The 21955-nt window shown below is 41.1% G+C and overlaps 1 protein-coding gene across 3 annotated transcripts in view; it reads right to left on the bottom strand.

Annotated features, from left to right (window-relative positions):
* Window positions 1–6737: 6737 nt before the first annotated feature.
* Window positions 6738–21955, bottom strand: part of Dab1 (DAB adaptor protein 1) — a 382111-nt gene continuing 366893 nt past the window's right edge. For 2 of the 3 annotated variants that reach the window (XM_042699210.1, XM_042699212.1), the window contains 4 exons: window positions 20275–20383; window positions 11884–12432; window positions 7211–7338; window positions 6754–6849 (listed from right to left, as the gene is read on the bottom strand). In XM_042699210.1, coding sequence (XP_042555144.1) covers window positions 6754–6849; window positions 7211–7338; window positions 11884–12432; window positions 20275–20383 — 882 coding nt within the window. Of the gene's footprint in view, window positions 6850–7210; window positions 7339–11883; window positions 12433–20274; window positions 20384–21955 lie in introns of all 3 variants that reach the window. The other variant, XM_042699211.1, reaches the window with a different exon arrangement.

The raw sequence follows: 21955 nt of genomic DNA, 5'->3' as shown, positions 1-21955 counted from the left end.
GCTCCTCAGCACCACCCTGTGCAGACAGCAATTTTACCCTCTTGTTTTTGGTGGGAGATTTAAATTTCAGAACTCAGTGGAGGTGGTAACCAGATTATTGGAAATTTCAGACTAAATGACTCAAAGTTCTATTGACATCCATGTTGGATAAATCATGAAATGTATTGGATGTGGAAATTTCTCAACAGTTTTCTTCTCTGCATGCATGAACTTAGGCAAGCATTTCATTTCTCTGGGCTCAATTTCTCCATCTGTAGAATGGAGGTTCACACTAACAACCTCACGAAACTGTGAGAATAAGTAAGCTCACAGTGGCTGCTGGGATAGGACAATCTTCCGAATGTAGGATGGATTCTGCTAATTTTACTAGCCCCCTAGGGTCTCTGGTACTGAAACCTATTGAGTAAATACAGAAATGTATTATCTATGTTCTAGGATGGGGTCTATGTATGTTCTGATCAATACTTCATTTCCTCACCAATAAGAGCAAGACAATTTGAATGAACAATCTGCCTTGTGCGCGCGCGCGCGCACACACACACACACACACACACACACACACACACACACAAATTTACTGTGTTCTGTAGCAGATGAGAATATTGAGGTGGTTGACACCACAGGAGCTTGGCCTTGGCTGAGCAGGCTCTTCATCTCCAAGAGTGGGTACTGGATCTATGTCTGATGGTCCCTGGGGTCCCTAATGATGTCAGCCTAATTTAGAGATTCCTGTCTTACTTGGTAGTTAGGAATAGGACAGCCTAAGGGGTGGATGCTGTTAGATCTTATTTGAGAACTCGATTTTTAAGAAAAATTCTATATCGCGGTGAGGACCTTAGGCAAGTGAGAGGATGTTAAAATGTCACAGCTGAAAGGACCTGTGGGAATCATCTGACAGAAGAGGAAACTAAAGGTCCGAAAGAAAGCCATCTGCCTCATATCACAACCTATTAGATCAAAGGGATGCTGCTAAAATCCAGTTGTCTTGGGCCTGTTTGAATAATCCTGGGTTGTTTTGGCTGTGTTTCATGTTCATCTTGGGATCTGGACAAGTGTGAACTTCTCTATCTTACCTGTAATATTTATAAGTGAGGAATCATTACAATATTGAACTATATTCTGATAGGGATTACATTTTCAAATATATATTTTCAAATATATATTTTAGTCATAGTGGTAGTTGAAAAGCTCTGTGGTTACCTCCTAGACACTGATTCTAGTGACAGTGAGTGACTTAAATCTGTGGTCAATAAACTAGTCCATTAACCAAGTCTGGCTGCCACCAACTTGGTCCATAAAGTGTTATCAGAATTCAGATCCACCCCCTTGTTTATGCCATCAGCTTTTGTGGATTTCCTGCCTAGAAGTGCAGAGTAGTTATGACAAATGATATGGCCCACAAAGCAGGAATAATAGATTCTGCCAGCCTCTGGTCTAGATAATCAGAATGGTCTTTTTGTATCCACTGCTCTAATGGTTGAAAATCATGTTGGAATCTTCATATCCAGCTCAATTTCTCTTTTGACCTCCAGAGGTTGTATCCAGTGTGACATCACCATTGAATCCTCTACGGGCACTTTAAGTTCAGGTGGTCTGTCTCTCAGTCAACGTTCCTTCCTTAGCTCAAGCATGCTGCTCTGTATTCCAGCCCAGTGACTGGCCTCATGTACTTCTCCAAAGCAAGATCACTGAAGCTTACACTCTCTTCTTCATCTCCTATGTCCCTTCAGTTTTAACTTCATGCCAAATCCATCTCTTGACACTGAGACCATCTAAGTGGTCACCACCTTTAGGCAGACTCTGGTTACTTTCTGACTTATTCACTGGGGGACATCAAAGGTTGTTTCTTTAAAGAGGTCTGAAGAACTGGGGCTCCAAAAGTTTCAGTTAGACTTACTTGTCTAAGATTCATATGCCCATGAAATAGACAATTAATTAGCCTCTGTTGTTCAGTTCTGTTTAAACACAGAATGCTGATAATAATCTCAACTATTTTTACTTTCAAAGTTGATAAGCCATTTTTTGTTTGTGATATCATGTGATTCTTGGATACTGTGGAAAGGGAGTTACTGAAATTCTTTGCACTTCTTCATATGAGAGAAGAAATGCTTGCCTAAGGTTACCTGTACTGGAGCCATATTCACACTCCAGACCCTTAACTGGAGTTTTCTCTTCTTTTTTGAAAAAATAAGATTCCTTCTCCCAAAGCATCTGAAGTTCAGCTTTCTTTCCTCTTGCACACTGAAATCTACCAAGTAATACTTTTTATGTCTTGGGTTCCCACTATGAAGATCAGTGTTAAAAAAATGACAGCAACTTATTATTTATGGCAGTATCTATTGTTACAATGGGAGACAGACCAAACAATTCCTATTGTTACAGATGCTACTTTGACTTGACAGCTGGGAAAGTCTGATAGGCAGTTTATTTACTTAGCCATTTAACCAAATAAATGTTTTCATTTTTCTTTCATCTCTTCAAAAGCTAACATTTCACCCTCAAAATTGCTCCAGCAACACACATCAGTGAAGTATAAATTACCTGCCATTCCCACACCAACCATTATAATATTATTTGGGGTCTTTTTTTTGTCCCTGTTGACTCAGTTTTTCAAAGACACGTGATTCTCTCAGATGGGAAAGCAGAGGAGGAACAGTGAAATAATTGAAGATATTTTCCTTTATTGCAAACACAGAAATGTTTAGGATTGGCTCTGAAGCCTCTCCCTGTAGGGATGGAGTCTGTCTGTTTCATCTTACTCTGGAGCAATATAGCTTTAACTTATCAACAGATGTCATCCCTATTTACTCAGAACTGTGTGGCTATTTCTAATAAAAAAAACAGCTGGAGATAATGCTTTCAAGAGTAATAAGAAGGTTGGGACTCTTGCTTTTCCATGTTATGAAATTGGGGGTGGGGTACAGTGAGTAGGAGGATAGGGAATAAAGCCCTGGCCATAACTCTTCCTTCATGCCTTCCCTTTCTTAAATGTCCAGAAAGGCAGTAAGAAATTGAAGTCAGTAAATTTTCAGTGTGTGAAGGGTATGGAGACAGAGATTGCAAGTGGCATATGCTGCCATTGATGGAGTGTACCAGAAGGCTTCTCCTATAAGGTTGTAGGGAATCTGCCTGCATGGGTGGCATCAATCCTCTGGCACACGGTTTTTCACAGGGACCTGTGAAATGGCCCTGTTAAACTTAGAAAAGGGGAAAATTACTTCACCAAAGATTGTAATCTGGTTGTCTTAGGGGTTGAGAGGAAATTAAGATTTACATATAAAGCCAGGTATTGGTGGCTTACACCTGTAATCCTAACTACTCACGAGGCTGAGAGCTGAAGATTGAAGTTCAAAGCCAGCCCAGGCAGGAAAGTCCGTGGGACTCTTATCTCCAATTGACCACCAGAAAATTGGAAGTGGAGCTGTGGTAAAACACTAGCCTTGAACAAAAGAGCTCAGAGCCTGTGCCCAGGCCCTGAGTTCAATCCCCACGAATGACAAAAAAGGAAGAAAAAAAAGGTTTGCATATTAATCTAAGTCTTATGCTTTCTGGATATGAGAGGTGGCCTGGGAAGCTCAAACTGGGATCATTCTGATTATGCAAGGTGGTCAGGTGAACAGCTACCAAATAGACCTTTCCATCACTCCAAGCTTTTTGGGGTATTTGGAAAATTAGTTACCTGGACATCCAAAGAATCAAACAAAACCACATCAATCAAGATGTGCATGTGAAATCAACAAACCAAAACAACCTCCAGGCCAATAACCTGTTCAACACAAGAGCTAAATGTATAAAATCCAAGGAAGTCAGCGGTTAATGTTAATTGAACTTATATGATAATGATGGTGGCTGTGAGGATGACAATAGTTACAGTGATGGTGATAACAGTGTTGGTGGTATTGCTGACAATGATGGTAATAGTATTGATGGGGGCAGTGGTGGTAGTGGTGATGATGATAGCATTGATTATGGTTGTGATGATGGTAGTGTCATTAGTGGTGGTGGTGTTATTGGCAGTAGTGATGATGATTATGGAGATAATGGTGCTAGTGGTAGTGACAGACCTAGTATTAGTGGTGATGAGAGTATTGGTGATGATGATGGCATTGGTGATGATGATGGTGGCATTAATGTAGTGATGGCAACAATGGTGGTAGTATCGGTGTGGTAGTGACAGGGGTAAGGGTATTAATGATAATGATGGTGGTATTGCAAGTGATAGTGACAGATGTAATGGCGGTAATTAGGATGATGGTGAGGAGCATGGTGGTAATGATGGCAGCTAACTTTTATCAGGTGCATTCTATGATATTGAACTAAAACTCCACATGCATTATCCCATTTAGTTCATCCAAAACCCCTTTGAGGAGGACATCCCTGTTTATAAGTATTTTTCAAAAGAAGAAAATCAGATTAACTAAGATTAGAGAACTGTCATGAAATCTCAGCAGAATCACAGAGCCAAGCAGTGGTGGTACCGAATGCTGAGGAAAGACAGCGTTACCCCAGAGCCCAGTGTTTGTCTCCATGTTGGAAACTCAGTATATGCTATCTCAGGTCACACCGAGGATAATAGAAGCCTGCTCTCAAAGGTGAAAAAATCAAGACTCAAAAACAAAACACCCCAAAACAAACCAGTATAGCTCTTCCCAAGATTTTCCTCCAGTAAGTGACTGAGGTAGGATTTGAACTCAAGTTTCATAATTCGAGCCTCTGCCACAATATTGTCCTATGTCCCTTTGGAACTAAGCCATGGCTAGGTGTGCCATATGGAACCGAGCAAGCAAAGCCGTGAGACAGCTTGCATGATTGCCTCAAGCTGAACAGGCTCAGGAGATGAGGGCTTGATAAATCAATCAGCAAATAATGTAAGTCACCTTTGTTTTCTAGAAGAACTTCAATTTTAAGATGATGTTAGTCACTCTCCTGATGAATGGCTCTTGCCACTTCTGGTTCATTCATCACATTTTACAGGGCAATGTTGAGTATATGCAAGATGGAAGAAAGTTCTCTTTTCCTTGTGCTTTGACTTTGTCTTTAATACGCCAGCTCCCCAAAATAGTTTTGGAAGACTGATTTTTTTATATTTCTTTTTAAATTTTTATATGTTTTTTTTTACTGTGAAAATACTGTACAGAGGGTTACAATAACATGGGCAAGGTAATGAGTACATTTCTTATCAAGCATTGTTGCCTCCTCCTTTGTTTCCCCTTCCTATCCTTTCCCATCTCCCCCCCCCCCCTCGCCAAAGTTGTAAAGTTTGTTTTTCAACATAACGACTTGTACATCTCATTGTTGCAATGGGTCCATCTGAATCCCTATTTAAACGATTTGTTTAACTAGGTATATTATATGGTTTTTAAATTGCATGATGTATTATTACATGTTATTGAAGAGGAATAAATAACATGTAATAATACATCATGTAGAATAACACATAATAACATGTGGCCAAATATGCATGTTACTTTCTTTAATGATAACATCTATAACAAACTGCAACTTGCAAAACACGGTATTAACTTTCAATAACTTATGCATGAACTGAGGATGATTCTGAAGTAGCCTCAGATTCTATTCATGGCAGTGGGGAACTGTTTACCATTTTAATGGCTCTGATAATGCCGTTCAGGACTCAAAGAAGGAGCTCTTTGGGTACGGCCTTGCAGCCCTGCAAGTTTATGAAAATACTAGGAAAGGATCTTAAAATTGAATACATTTATCAAGAAGAGACCTTAGAAATCATGTGTGGGTAATAAGGTGTACTTCTGTCTCCCGAGAAGTCTTGCTGCATCTGCTCTTCTTTCTTTGCATCAAATCAGATGTATTGAAATTCAAGCGCCAAGAACCACTTCTAGGCAGTGTAAGTACATCTCTCTCAAAGTAGCTGCTGATGGAATCTCAAGTGACTTGGTGACAAACCACACAGTGTAGCACAGGTGCGAAGAGCAAGCCTCAAAAAGGGACAGCTGTATGTCTTTGAGCTTTGAATTTCCCTGACACCTTGGCAGGGGTCCTATATGAAAAGGGCTACCAGGGTCTTACATGTCCATCAATAACATTGCAAGCATTGCTTGTTTTTGTTTTTGCTTTTAAACTGTGTATTGTGAATTCTCAGTGTATTTTATTGGTGACCTCTTTCGGTCTGGGGCATGGAGGAAAATGCAGTGACATTTTGCTTAAAAGATTAGAGCATTTTTGGACCACGTCTCACTGGGAAATGATCAAGATGTTGTAAAATACGCCTATCCCCAAAATCAATGTTTTTAGGAATTCAACCCATATGAAGTCAGGTTGACCAGGATTCATTCTAGCCCCACTGTACTCTCAGTATAAGGCATTAATAAAACAATGAATAAAATAGAACAATGCTTCCCCACAAGTATACTTCCTGGTATAAGTCAAAGGTCATTCATCTATGAGAATGAAAAACAGAGTGGAAAATAGAAACTAGGAAGGGAGAGATGCTACAAACATTGGTAATTTGGCACACGCAAGGAGGGATGGTGCAAACATCAGAAACCTCATTCAGACCTGGAGAGATGGAGCAAGCACTGGTAATAGAAAGACAGTTTTTTTCAGGAAATAAAGCATAGGCAAAGAGAGATGGTACACATATTGGTAATACATTACAAGCATGGAAGAAAAATACATAGACTGGGAATATGATCTTAGAAGTGAGCAAGAGGGAAAGCAACAGGCTTAAGGGTGAAGGAGATAAAAAGAACAGATACCTACCCAGACCTGTGCTATCTAGCTACTGGCTTGTGGACTTATATTATCACCACTTGGCTCACCACTGGGCTCCCCAAATGGATCACTGTTGGAGGAGGCCTGTGATCCATCAGGCTAGAACACAACAAGAAGATAACACTTTTTTTTTTGGTCCTTTTCAACAAGTGAAAATATAAGGCAACCAAGAATCTTTTCATGCAGCACATACAATCAAGTTATTTAAAAGGAGTGGCAACTTTGGTCAGATGGTACCACCCCATAATTCCAAGAGCTTGTAACAATCACATATGAGGACAGCATTTTTTGGCAGCTGCCTTTGAATATTAAGAGAGAGCCCCTCCAACAACCCTTTAGAACTTCAGAGTCCGAGGCCGCATTCTCTCCTACATAAGCTGCTTTATGCGCAGTCTATTTCAAATACAGAAGTCTTACTATGAAGGAAAAATGAAGCAGAAATAAGAGGCTTGGCACTTACAGCTTCTTGCTCTTCACTTTTGCTGGGGCTTTCAAAGCCTTCTTCAAAAATGTCATCTGCGGTCGGATCACTGGCATGGGATGCAGATGATTTGGAGGGAGAGCTCTGCCTAGGGGCTGGGGTTGGAGCTAGAGAGACCATGCAAAACAAACAGAAGAAAAAAAAACAGACGCCACCTTAAGTGCCCAATACCAACATTTATATCCCAAAGACACTTCAGGGATTTGCGCATATTCAAGTCAAATCTTAGGACTCCTCTTCCCACCCCCAAACCAAATAATGTAAATATCTGACTTCCTCTCCTATACATGTTTATCTTGCATGCTTACATACTTCATCATGGAGAAAGAGACTTGTCCATGCTGATGGGAAATGCAGCCGTCCTCAGGGGATGATCCCTGGACTGCCAGCAGGAGCACCATCCAGGAGCTTGTGAGGAATGCCTATCCTTGGAAACCAAGTGAGATCAAGAAATCCCCAACTGTGCAAGGGATTCTGATGCATGTAGTTTGCTTTCTTGTATTTCACAAGAGAACATATTTATGTGCCTTTCATGTGTCAGACACTGCTGGACATTTTACATTTTAGAAACAATATCTCTAAACCCTCCTAAAATTCTTTTGAGGTAAAGGTTATCCTAGCTTCCCATAGAAGGAGAGCGAAGGTTATGACTTTGCTCATGGCAACTGGTAGAACCTGGCTTTGGATTCTGGCACGAAGCAGGTGCTCACAAACATGTTGAACCATCACAGCGGGACACTTGATTCTATAAGAATGCAAATTCACTGTATTGACTTTACCACATTTTTCTTTCTCATCATTTCCCGAGGTTAATAATGAATATATTGGAAACTACTTGTCTAGTAATTCTAATTTAGCATAGGACATACTGACTTAGTCCCAAGTGAAGAGGCGAGATGGTTTGATTTAGTAGCTGACAAGCCATGCCACTGATAGGACTTCCCTGCTGTAACTTCCCAGATCTTAGAAAACCTGGCAACTTAATCAGACAGTGAGCGATTATAATACTTGGTTGTGTATCTTTTACCCCAGTGAACCTGTATTTAGAATAATGATGTTATTTCAAATTCTAATTATCTACAACATGCCAATGAGGAAAAAAAAAAACCTTTCCATAGTCCTAATATAAACAAACACATGCTGTTACTGTCTCTTTGTCCCACAGATGTTAGAAGCAACAGCTCAGAGAGCTGCTCAGAGAGGCTCAGGGCTATGAACTATGAGCTATGAGCTGTGGGATCTGTGTGACACTGCTCAGTCCAGCTGTGCCTTTCTGTTTTCTGTTTGAGGTTCATTTTGGTTATGACCAATCTTCTACTCAAGACATTCTCAAAGGGATATTGATAGGTAAGAGTATATATAGATTGGTTTCATCCATTTTCTTTCAAATACATTTAATTTTTTTTTATTTGAAAGGAATTCTAGAGAGTAAACTCAACCAAAGTACATTGTATGTATGTTGTAAATACCACAATAAAACCTCTTTGTACAATAATGTATGCTAATGAAAAAACAAAAGACAAAGGAGTTCTACTGTTCATGAGATGACTTCAGAATAAACTAGCTGCAGTAGGATTAAAGCCATGTAAAAACACCCTGATGGGTAGATGTTTAATAAGTATTAGCTTAATTAGATTTTCTATTTTTAGAGACAGGGCGTCACTATGGAGTCCGGTCTTGAACTTGAGGCCCTCCTGCCTCAGTCTCCCAAGTGCAGAAATGACAGGCACATTCCATCATGCCCAGCTAGCTTAATTGGATTCTGAATTGTGTTTGAATTGGTTTATTGCTTACCAAAGGCTGAACTGCCAATTTTGACAGGTTATTGCTCATACTTACCCAATGAAATCAATGGGAAACTAGGAGTTTATTTATGCAAGTGCCTTAATCTTTAGGAGGTTTTAACAGTGGTTCTCAATCTGGAGCAAATTCATCCCCAGAGAACATTTGGCAAGATCTGAAGTCATTTTTGATTGTAATGACTAAAAAAAAAAGGATGATTAAGGAGGTAGGACTTGAGGCTTAAATGGTAGAACACTGGCACTGAGCAGTAAAACTCAGGGACAGCACCCAGCCGTTGAGTTAAAGCTTCAGGGTACGTGTGCGCACGCACACATGCACATATGCACGTGTGCACGCGCGCGCACACACACACACACACACGGGGAAAAAAAAGAAAAGAAAGAAAAAAAGAAAGTAGATATATATTATTTGTACCACATGGGTTCAGGCCACAGCAAAGGCTAACATCTTACAGTTAACAGGACAGCCTCCTACAACAAAGAAGTATCTGGCTCCAAGGATTAATAGGGTCAAGGTTGTAAAACTCTGATTTAAAACACAACCATAACCGGGCACTGGTGGCTCATCCATGTAATTATAGGTACTCTAAGGATTGTGGTTCAAAGCCAGCCCTGGTGGTCAATTGGAGATAAGAGTCTCATGGACTTTCCCTGCCCAAGCTAGCTTTGAACCATGATCCTCAAGTCTTGGCCTCCTGAGTGGCTAGGATTATAGACATGAGCCACCAGTGAGCATGATATTTGTTTTTAAAAGATGTTGGTTGAGGAAGTGGCGCTGTGGCTCATGATAGAGCTCTTGCCTTGAGCTGAAGAGCTCAGGGATAGCGTCTCGGCCCAGAGTTCAAGCCCCATGACCAACCAAAAAAAAAATGTTGGTTTTCCTTTTATGCATGACTGTTATTTCTTTAGCATTTCATTTTTTATACATCATCCTTCATTGAAACCCTATGAGTCAGAGTTAATAGATATTTCCCTACAATATAGAAGTTCAGGCTGGAGTACATGTAGGTTTTCTTTTTATACACATTCAAAGGCATTCAGTTTGAAAATGCATCAGGAACCTGACTGAAATGATACAATCTAATTGTATTAACATTAGATTTTTTTTTTTTAACAATTCAAGGTACTGCCCATGCAGTGATCTGTGTCACTGATGACAGTAATGAAAATGCCCAATTCACTGTAGCATGAGTGTCTTCTTTCCCCTTATCAATTGTCAAGCCATAGGCCAAGTCACCAGAACACCTTTTCTAAATTGTGTCAAACAAGCAGGAGAGTGATCAAGTGTGTCTGGATTGTGGCTTGGTTGAATGTGTTCAGTTTTCTTGATATGTGCAGTAGGAAAGTGAGCTAGGACAGAGTTATTAGATGCTGGGACTAGAAGGAGGCACCATTCATCCAATCAATTCACTGAGTTTCAGAGAAACCATATAATAAAAGCCTGGCCTAAGCCAGAAGGAGAGCTATGGCTCAAGGAGTAGAGCATTAGCCTTGAGCAAAAAGTAGGAAGGTCAGGGACACAGCCTAGACCCTGAGTTCAAACCCCAGGAATGGAAAAAAATTAAAATAAAATAAAATAAAAACACAAACCTGGCTCAGGGCCCTGCACAAGAATCACTTGACAATAATATTCTAGTTTTTTAAATATATGTTTTCATATGTATAACTATAGCCTTTTCATCTTACTTTTGGCAACACTGTGGTTCTGAACTCAGAGACTCACACTTGCTAGGCAAGTGTTCTACCACTTGAGCCACTCTTCCAGCTCTTTGGGCCTTAGATTCTTTTTCAGCTATTATCTCATGTTTTTGCCTGGAGCCAGCCTTGGACTTCCATGTTCTTACCTCATCCCCCCTCAAAGCTGGGGTGTCAGGTATGAGGCACCGAATTATAGCCCAGTGTACAAAAAAAACCTTGTAATAAACGCTTAGCCTTAGATAGATGAGGAATCTGAGGCTCGTAGAAATAAAAGTACTTAAACCAAAGCACAAAACTAGTAAACACCATCTAGTAAACTAGTAAAGACCACCATCTTTTTTTCTCTTTCGCTATCAGGAGTTGGAGCCCAACTCTTGTTTCAAGCATCTATACAGCTGAACATAGCTTTATAGATGCCATAGCTCTGCTATGATTTTGATCCTGGAAGGGCACTGGTGGCTCTGTAACTACTTAGGAGGCTGGAATCATGGTTCAAAGCCAGACCAGGTAGGAAATCCATGAGACTCTTATTTCTAATTAATTACCTAAAAGCTAGAAGGAGACATATGGCTCAAGTGGTAGAGTGTCAGCTTGGAGTGAAAAGCAAAGTAACAGACAGTGTCCTGAGTTCAGATCTCGGTACTGGCACTGCCCGGCCCCCCAAAAAAGTCATGATCTTAAATTTATACTCTAACTTTTAGACTTTGTTCTTAAATATTTAATTTTTTTTTACTTTCTATTCATTTTCACTTCAATGAGCTGAAAATGGCACAGATACAACCAAATGAATGAATGCATCCGTTCATGCATGCATGAATGAATAAACTAAGTCAGAGGTCATCCTGGCATTGGGAAAAACACCTGGTTTGTGTTCAGTTCTACAACTTCATCTCTCAGTGTCATTATCTGTCAAATAGGTCTCATAAAACTTGCCAGCAGCATTGTTATGAGTACAAAAAATAGGCCTATACGCATATGGAAAGGCAGATATTGTAAGTACTTGAGTTAGTAGCTATTTTGATTGACAGAGGCAGCAACAGAAAACCTTGATGTCTGCAAGTGAGACCCATTTGCTGACTCCAGAAACCTGATGGCCAGACACAAAGCATAGCTCTCTCATTGGGTTTTATGGCTCAAGGAAAAGGCACTCACGTGAGTTGGTGGATGGTGTGGTAGAAGTCACAGGTGTCAAATTCAACTGGGAGATGTCGAAGTCATCACAGTCATCCGCTTCCTGTGCCACCCCGACTTTGTTGAAGTAACTGGAGAAGGCCTCTGAGGTACAGGTGAGGGAGGGCTGGTCGGGCTTGCGGGAGGGCACGGGTGGAGGCTGGACCATCTGGAAATCTTTAAACATTTCCTTCCCCATTTTCTGCCTGGGCTTGTCGCTCTGTGGACTTGACCTGGCCGAGTCACTCGTGCCTGGGACGGTGGCAAGGGGGGTGAGGGGACCTTGGAACATGGCGGCTGGCAAAGGCATAACAGTTTGTGTGGGCATGAAGGCGGCTGGCGGAAACTGCCCGGCCACAGCTGGCCAGGGCTGCTGAGTGGCAGGAAAGAGACCCGGCTGGCCCCAGGCGATGGGCTGAGCCCCTGGCATCACCTGAGCAACTGGTGGCTGAGCACCCATGGCGATCTGCTGTTGGACAAGGGGCTGCTGGCCCCAGAAGGATGGGAGGACGGCGCCCATAGCAACATAACCTACGATAGAGAGAAACAAAGGAAAGTCAGGCGTCTTGGGGAAGAATTCATCGATTTATGTGATGGACAGAATGGTACTGTTTTGTACAAAAAGGCCAAATTGTATGCTGGGACCAGAAATGCCCGCAAGAATAAGACAACTTCTAGCCAGGCACTGGTGGCTCACACCTGTAATCCTAGAGTTACTCAGGAAGCTGAGATCTGAAGATCATGGTTTTGAAACAGGCCCAGGCAGGAAAGTCCGTGAAACCCTTATCTCCCATTAACCAACCTGTCCACTTAAAGTTCAGCAAAATACAACACTAGGAAGCAGGTACTTGAAAGGGGCAGAGGTGGGATGAATGGGTAAGAGGTGGATAAATGAAGAGGAGAAGAGGGGGAGAATGCAGTCCAGGATTTGATGTAAGGAGAGCTGGGTAGAGGAGAGAAGAGAATGTTGAAAGGGGTGACATTGATCAAGATGCTTGATCAATGGGATCAAAATCATCCAGGGGATGACATTGATCAAGGTACTTATAAACTGCTTTGTTAAATGGCAAGTCCTTTGTATAACCACTTAAAGAAAGATTTAAACCCAAGCAGTAAAGCATGCCAGCTTTAAGTAAAAAAGGAGCAAATGGCCAGGTACTGAGTATAAGTCTCAATACCAGTACACACACACACACACACACACACACACACACACACACACACACACACACACACACACACACACACACACACACACACACACACACACACGTGTTCTTGCCCTCATGGAGTCTACCTTCTGAAGAAGTACTCAGAAAAGACTTCTCATGGGAGATGGCTCACATGCAGACCCTAGAAGACTGAATGGGACAAGCCATACAAATGCTTGGAAGACAACACTAATGCTATGATCGCTGTTCAAGTTTTGTAAGTCTCCTGACCTAGAAGTCAGTGTAACTCAGTGGAAGGGGAAGAAGGTTGGAAGGCAAGTTTGCTTGGGTTTTAGACTTTGCTTTCTTTGCTGAATGTTGGACATTCTCAACTACTTAAGCTCTGAAGAGTCACAAGATCAGGTAGCAAGACCTTCCTTCTCAAAGTGAGTGAGAAACTTTTAAGGCGTAAGTTGAAATTCAGACTGGGGCTTCTTCAGGTATGCTGCTTAACCTCAGCCAGGCTGTGTCCTGACCTGTCAGTGCACTATTTTCTGTCTAATTGGTTTGGACTGAAAATTGAGATTACATATTCAGGTATTTGATACATTATTTCTGTGTCATTAGTAGTCCAATTTTAGAGACAATAAAACCTATTATTCAATTAGGGGACCTCATACAGTGGTACCATTGCACTAGAACATTTCAGGGCACATTCTCCTATATTACTATAATACTTGTTTGTTCTACTGTTTTTTCAGGTAAGACATATACATTTTAATAGGAGTATAATGGTATTTGTTACAATAATAATAATGTCAGCGATATTTTTCATTTTTAATTCTTGTGCCAGTATTGGGGCTTGAAATGAGGACTTTACTCTCTCACTTGGCTTTTCTGCTCAAGGTTAGCACTCTGCCTTGAACTGTATCTCTACTTCTGGATTTCAGATGATCGATGAGACAAGAAACAAGTCTTATATACTTTTCTGCCTAGGCTGTGTTCAAACCAGTGACTGCAGGGATCCTCAGATCTCAGCTTACTGAGAGGCTAAGATTACAAACATAAGCCACCAGCACCCAGAAATTTCCACTTATTAAACGCCCACACTTTGTGCTGTTTTATGTCTTCACAAAATCGCACATGGCACGTTTTTACTATTTCCATTTTACACATGAGAAAACTGGTCTCAGAGAGGAAGTGAAATTTTCTTAGGACCATGCAGCTTGCATGAGGTAGTGTCAAGCATTTATACAAAAGTTGTTTGCAAAGTCAGTGACTTGCCTTGGTGCCTCACTATCTCATGCAAATGGCCAACACCAATTTCTGGTCTTTCCTAATCAATGGGCCTGGCCCACCAGGAAATGACTTAGTATACTACAGGCCTGTTAGAAACTCTCATGTGTTTTCAGTGGTTCCCATGATTCTGAGAGGATATAATGGCTACCTGTGTGTTCAGCTGAGAGATGAGTGGCTATCCAGGCAGAGCAGAGGGTAGAGAAACTAGCTTTGCCTGGCCTCTCAAAACAAGCATTTTCATGGCTGCCAGGAAGAATATGTAGGTATGGTACAATAGGACCAAGACAAAAAGAAGAGTGAATGTAGGATATCCAGAGTCAGAGAAACCATGTCCTATACATGATTTCTCCAGATTCCAGTCTCAGAGCCAGCTGCTTCTCAATGGATACACAGGATCTCAAGTCCACATTCTAAGCCTGGGAATTTTCTGGCTACATCTCCATTCCCCCTCTCCCTGCCCCAATCCTATTCTGTCCTCCAGAGAAGGCCACAGATAAAACTTATGGCCTTTTTTATTGATTAGCCTAGCAGGGATGAATGCTTTTATGGAACAAAGCAGAGATATCAACGAACAAGAAATAGAGAGTATCTTTATATAACTCTTAGTCTAGTTTCACTGGAGTTAGATAGATGAAGACATGCTAAACTTAAAACTTGCTCTCTTCGCTTCCTCTATTATATACTAGTGTAGTGTCCTGAACAATAGTACCACTTTGTTTCATAATTTTTACTTACTTGGGTATGGCTCAATTATTCTTAGAACTACTGCCCCCTAGAGGTAATTAGTAAGGAAATTAGTGGGGCATGTTTTGGTTTTTATAGTAACTGCAGATGGCGGGCACTATGGTATTGAAGGTCCTCTAGCATTGATAGCATGCATTCTATAATGTTCAAGACCAATGTATAAGTTATTTAATTATCCCATATCATGTTGGTGATTATTTGATCCTAGAAATAACTGAATTAACGTGGAGATTCAGTTTCTTTCCATAGTTTTAATTCATGGATTTTTCTAGGAATTTAATAAGTATGTACATTGAGGGAAGATTGTATTTTGTTTGATTTATAACACTCAAGTGTGGCTTATCATTTTAGAAAATGATGTTTCCCTTCTTATGAAGGCTGAGCTTATACACAGGCTGTGTATCAGCCTATGTTTGTAGCTGCAGCTTTCAGTGGGGAACTCCATTTATAGACACAGGTATCTTATTTTTTACTATGCCCTACAGTATACTCATTCTTGGGTATTTCCTTACTGAATTATGTACTTTATTATAAAGGAGCTTTCTAAGTTTTATTTTATGTTATCATTATAGCACTATAGTGAATTAGAAAAATGCTGTAAATAGGTTATATTGTAATGTTTTTAAGAAAAAAATAACAGTAGAAGTCTCATGCAGATTTTTGTGTCTGTGTGCTGGTACAGGGACTCAAACTCGAGGCCTGGGTACTGTCCTTCAGTTTTTGCACTCAAAGATGGTACTCTGACACATGAGCCACAGCTCTACTTCTGGCTTTTCTGTGGTTAATTGGAGGTGAGTCTCATGAACTTTCTTGCCTGGACTGGATCTTCAGATTTCAACCTGATGAGCAGCTAGGATTATAGGCCTGAGCCACAAGCACCCAGATCACATGCATTTTTTAAACAGCCCTGTCTGGCTCAAATGCTCATTTTGGTGAGTGTATGGAAGATTTTGATTTCTACCCTAATCATACATTTTCCTTAACACCATGAGGATTCATAAAATGATACTATGCATGTCCTCCCTCACAAACCCTTCAGAAACTGAAAAAAGGATAAGGTGAAGCTACCTTTAACCTCCCAAGCAATGTTGGTCTGTAAAATAGTCTAGGTCCTAAGCTAGGGGATGGCTGTATGATATTATGTTATCTTGAACACAAGTCTCAGGTGCCTGGGGTAGCTTATGAGTACTTAGTAGTTAATACGTCATAGAAGGATCAATGCTTTCACTGCATTTTTTCTTAAAGTTCAATGGAACTCTAAGATGTATAAGCACTGTGATCTCTTGTTTGCACTGCTTGTGGCAGGTTATTTCGTCCTTTCTTTCTCTTCTTGTTTTATCATAAGAAATTGACAGATGGGCTGTGCATACTTTTTGGAAGAGAGCTATAGCATGTCTGTTTTCATGGCATTTGTTTCAGACTAAAGTACAACATCAGAAGAGAAAAAGGAGGTACAGTATAATTGGGAATCATGTTTGGGAGGTGGCAGGTCTTACTCATGCTTCCTGCAGCCTACATTCTCCTGAGGTCTGGGAGCTATGGTTCTCTGGCCACAGGACCTGATGCTTGCCTGAAAATCCTGCTGCAAAAGGCAGCAATAGCACTGGATCTGAGGAGACACTTGGTGGCTGCCAATGTAGCCACTTAACAACTTGCTAACCGTTTACTCTCTAAAGTACATCCGGGGAGGCCAATGGTGCTGGGGAGCATATGCTCATGCCAATGAGTTCGGCTCAATCCAGAACCTCCTTGCTGTGAATTGAAAGGAACACCTGCATTTCTGCCTTGCAGTGGGACTTTTTCTTCAAGTGTTTCAAACTGCAATTTACAACCAGATGCTGGCACCTGGGGATACCCACATTATTTGAAAGAGAAAAAAAGGAAGACTAAACATATAAGAAAAGCACAGAAAAATGAAGAGACTGTGGTAGGTATAGAGAACTTGTCTGGCACCTCTACACTAGCTCATTTGTTCATTCATTCATTCATTGAAAAATACCCATCCAATGAAACCTCTATCCATATAATTAATTATAAGCTAATAAAAATACCCATTCTGAGTGCCTTGTTATGATTTAATCTGCAATTTAGAGGCAATGACAACAAAACCATTAGAAATTAAACCCTGTCTTTAGTGCAGCTTATTTGGGCAAGGGAGAAGATGACTCCCAGTAAGCTTCTGGGATGGGATGTGATCACAGCCACATTATCACTGTCTCTTTAATCTGTGTGGGAGAAATTGCAGTTCCATGAGGGCAAGGCTTGGCACAGTGTGGGAGCAGCAGAGCCTGGGTGCTCTGAGCAAACATCTGCTGAGTACCTACATCTAAAACATCGCCACAAAGGTCTCAACTGCACGTTACTCATGCAATCCTCTGCCCAGCTCTAGGATGTCTAGAAGATGATCTCCCCGACTTGATAGGTAAGGAGACATTTAGTTAAGCATTCTGCAGCCGCTTCATGGAAGATCCTGAATTCACACACGCATGCACTCCAGGCCATCCACATTACCTCTGCCACAAGTGGCTGAAAGACAAGACCTAAACTTCACACATTCAAAATGATGCTAAAGAGGCAAAGGAGAAGTATAGAGACTAGGATAAAATGTATATTTTGCAATAGAAGTCAGAGTAATAATAATGATTAGAATAACAGTTATTTTTGCTCCTCAAATATTGATGTTGTGCCAACATTTTTCAAGGAGCTTAATTTTATTTTTCTCATCTAATTCTCATGATACTGCTGCAAGGTAAGTTTTTTTTTTTTCTCCCAGACCAGTTTAAAGATGAAAAAAAACCCTCTGGCTCTGGAAGGTTAAGTAATTTTCCAAGAAGCCTCAAGCATATTCAAAACAAATGACTTAGCTATGTAGCCAGTGATACTTCTATGACATCATCTAGCTCACAGTTCCTCTCTTTGTCACTGGCTGGACAATTAGTGACAGCCACAGAGACTTTTAATACCACCTACAAGAGGGAATGTGGAAGATAGTTTCACACCAACGGAAGCTTCTCTTTATATTACACAGAACAAAGAAGCAAAAAATATGTTAATTGAAATCAATTTTAGACTCATTCTAAAAATTGAAGTCTCGGGTAATTGATTTTTTAAAAAACTAACGGAAAGAAACAGCATCTGCATAGTTTGTAACATGGCTGGATAAGTAGCAAGAGTAAACCCAGTTTCCAAAGCTCCTAATCAGGTACAGGCTTGGGAGAAGACATGGGCAGGTCCTCAGAGTATATTCAAATGTGAGTGGTGGAAGAAATAAAGTAATCGTCTCACTTATAAAGAAAGAAATGAGGATAAGAAAGTATACCTTGTTCCTCTGGACCCTGAAGCCAGCCTGATGCCGCCTTTAACCTGGTCAGTCTACTGCCATCACCCTGTGCATGAACCTCTCCTGACCACAACCCCTGAGCTGGGATTGGAGGGGCCCTCACCCTCCTCTATACTTCCTTTTGTCCACATACCCACCGCTTTTTAACGTCGTTATTTATTTTTGCGTTACTATTGTCTCCTCAGTAGCAGGTGAAGTCTCTGTCTGCTGTGTGTGCCTGGAACTGGATCTGACACATAGGGTTATCCAGAGAATATTTGTGGAATAAACATGCTTAAAAGATTCATACATCTGGCCCCTATGGGTATTTGTGTATATGTGTGTGTGCATGTGTGTGCGTGTGTGTTTGCTGTGGGCTGATACTGGGGCTTGAACTTAGGGCCTGGGTATATCTCTGAGCTTTTGTGCTCAAGTTTTTGTGCTCTACCATTTGAGCCATAGCTCCACTTCTGGCATTTTAATAGTTAATTGGTGAGAAGAGTCTCGTGGACTTTCATGTTTGAGATAGCTTTGAACTGTGATCCTCAGACATCAGTCTCCTGAGTAGCTAGGATTCTAGGCATAAGCTATTAACACCCAACTTATGTATGGGTATTCCGAACACAAGCTTTAAGTGTAAAAGGGTGGTACATTTCTGATGGGAAATGGTATTCATATTTTATGTAGCCCTTTCTTCTCAAGGAGATTTTAATGTCCATTTTAGAATAAGAAAATGAGTCATTACCAACATCCCATTTCAGAGATGAGTAGAGGAGATTCCAGTGGTTAATTTAGCAATGGATAATTTTCCAGGCTACTTGAAGATTCTGAACTGTACATCAGATCCAATCATCAGTAATTCCTGTGGCTTCTAAAAGCTCACAATGATCCATCGGCTCATGAGGAATAACCATTTTAGAAAAAGATATGAATTTTCAATTTACTTACAATAAAAGAACTGTTTATATTTGATGACAAGATTTCACTTCTATTACTGTTAAAAACAATTATTTTTAAAACATGAGAAGATTAGTATTGTATCTAAACTATTCTAATTCATTTGTGGCTTATAAGAAGAAAAGTTAAGAAAGATTAAGTCTCCGATTTCAAGCACAGAGTTAAAGGAAAACACAATACTCTTTGAGGTTCCCATGTATGTAAAGATCTGAACTCATCCATCTTGGACCATTTACAAGTAGAGTAGCTGGGCCACCTGAAGTGCCTGTTGCCATGGAAACACAGAGCATCCTGGGGAACTCACATATTCAGAACTCACCTGCAGTAATGTTACTACAGATACTTTTACCATGGCGTGAAACCAGGATACATGGTCTAAAGAATACTTGGAATACAGGAACAACACTTCCTAACTCACTTAACATCCCGTGGTCCTCTCAATGAACTGTTAGTGGTTTGCTCTTGTCCCACAGGGTCATCCATATGCATAAGGATGTCAGTACCAAATAGGGCAGGCCCCTTTCCACCATCAGGTCTCAATGAGATGATGGCCAGATGACTCCATCTTCTCTCCTGCTCACCAACTGCTTTCCTCATTGAGGTGGATGGATCTGCACTGGTTTGCATGGTTGTGGGTGAGCCCTGGCCTCTATGCTACATATCTGACTGACTGAACTGGAATCTGTTAGGTAGAAGCTATTACTGAATTTTACCTAGCAGCTTAGCTAAGTTTTGAGAGCCCAACCTCTAACTCCCCACCCACATTGCAGCCTCTCCAGGTCCCCTGAACCATTACAGGAGAGAAGAGAGGTCCCATGGAATGATTCGACTAGCAGTCAACCCTTTCCCTCTCTGGGTCAGCGAGGCTGAAAGGAGGGAGGGAGTCAGGCAAGAAAAACTTACCTGAGGGTACAGCAGCAGTGCCAAAAGATACAGAGCCAAACACGTCTGCGCTCGCCGGAAGTGTCTGGGATGAAGACGGGAGAAAGGCATCACCTGGAGTTGCAGGAGTCTGTCAGAGAGAAGTGGTGAGATGAGCTCAGCAGCCAGCACAGACACAGGAAGTTGGGATGGGAATGGGGCTTGAAGAAATAAGCCATAGTCCAGGCCACTTCTGGCTGCACGGACCATGATGGTGACAGAGACTTTTATCTATAGAACAGGTAAAATAATACCTCTAGTGATGCTGAGGACTAAATGAGACCATGCTTTAAACGATTATTATTTTATGACCGTTAGCACCATGTACATAGTATGTGCTCAGCAAACAATGGCTAAGGTGACAATCATTTCACCTGGGCCCTGACCTCTTTTCAAGCTATCAAGTTATTCTACAACATCTGGCTTTAGCCCCTTAGAAGTAGTCAATTCAAATAGAAATATACACACTGTTAATCTATTGTACATCAGCTCAGGTCTTGCCACTTAATATGGGGCTAAGAAACAGTTGGAAAAATTATGAAAGACAGTTAATTTGTCATGAATGAGCATGACCACAACCTTTGTATCCTGGTGCCTGTCAGATTCTTTCCTGAATCTTTATTTGCAAAAAGAAGTTTCAAAGAGTCAACGGAACAATGATTGCATAGTTAGAAATGCTACAGTGACTGTCCAGTCCAGGATAGAATTCCAGAGCTCTACCACATGAAGACTGTTGTTACTAAAGTTAAAAAAAAATCAAGCTGAGCACTTGTGGGTCACACTTTTAATCCTAGCTACTCAGGAAGTGGAGAGTTGAGGATTGAAAAATGAAAGCCAGCCTAGGCAATAAAATCTGTGAGACTCTTAATTCCAGTAAAAACAAAACCAAACCAAACAACAAAAAAACACAAAAATCCAGAAGCTAATCTGTGGCACAAGTGGTAGATCTCCAGTCTTGAGCAAAATAAGTTAAGGAAGAAGTGTCTAGGCCCTGAGTTCAAGCCCCAGTATAAGCACAAACAAAAATTCAGTCATCTTTCTTTAAGTATTCACATTTTTATAGGTTTTTGCCTACAGTGTATATCTGATTGACGTCATAATATCTTTGTTGTCTTCCCCGTCCCCCCTTGAAAAAGACTGGGGTAAGCAATTAATCCTGAAACCATGGCAATTAGACAAGGCCATTTTTAGACGAGCAGCTTGCTGGACAAGTAGCATTGTTCTGAGGATTATTAAATACCCATTTGAACTGAGCTTGGTTTCTGGGCCAGAAACAGCCATGAGCTGCTGTGTTAAGCACTTTCACATCTAGTCAGCAGTGTGCTTGTCCTGTCACATCCCACCACGTGACCTACGATGAGCCCTACAACTCTCCCCAGGACTCAGTTCGCTTATCCTTACAATGCAGAGGGGAAAGAACTCTTCAGTCCTTCCTAGCTGTATAGCCCTACCCACAGGGCTGTGAAGCTGTTAGCCTATGGGTACAGGAAGGACACAGTCACTAAGAGCTGACCATCTAGCTTCTCTGGGGAATGAGCTGTGGCATTCTCCATCACGGCTGCCCTAAACATCAGGTGTTAGAAGAGCAGCTGTGCCTGGATTCCCTGGCGGCAGCTGTGGGCAAGAAGGTTTGAGGCCATCTGTCCTCAGTGGTGAGGTTACC

Source organism: Dipodomys spectabilis, unplaced genomic scaffold (genome assembly GCF_019054845.1).
Source record: "Dipodomys spectabilis isolate Male_0828 unplaced genomic scaffold, ASM1905484v1 ptg000007l, whole genome shotgun sequence".
NCBI lineage: Eukaryota > Metazoa > Chordata > Mammalia > Rodentia > Heteromyidae > Dipodomys > Dipodomys spectabilis.
The sequence above is the reverse complement of the archived record's forward strand: the minus strand, read 5'-3'. Positions and strand labels throughout refer to the sequence as shown.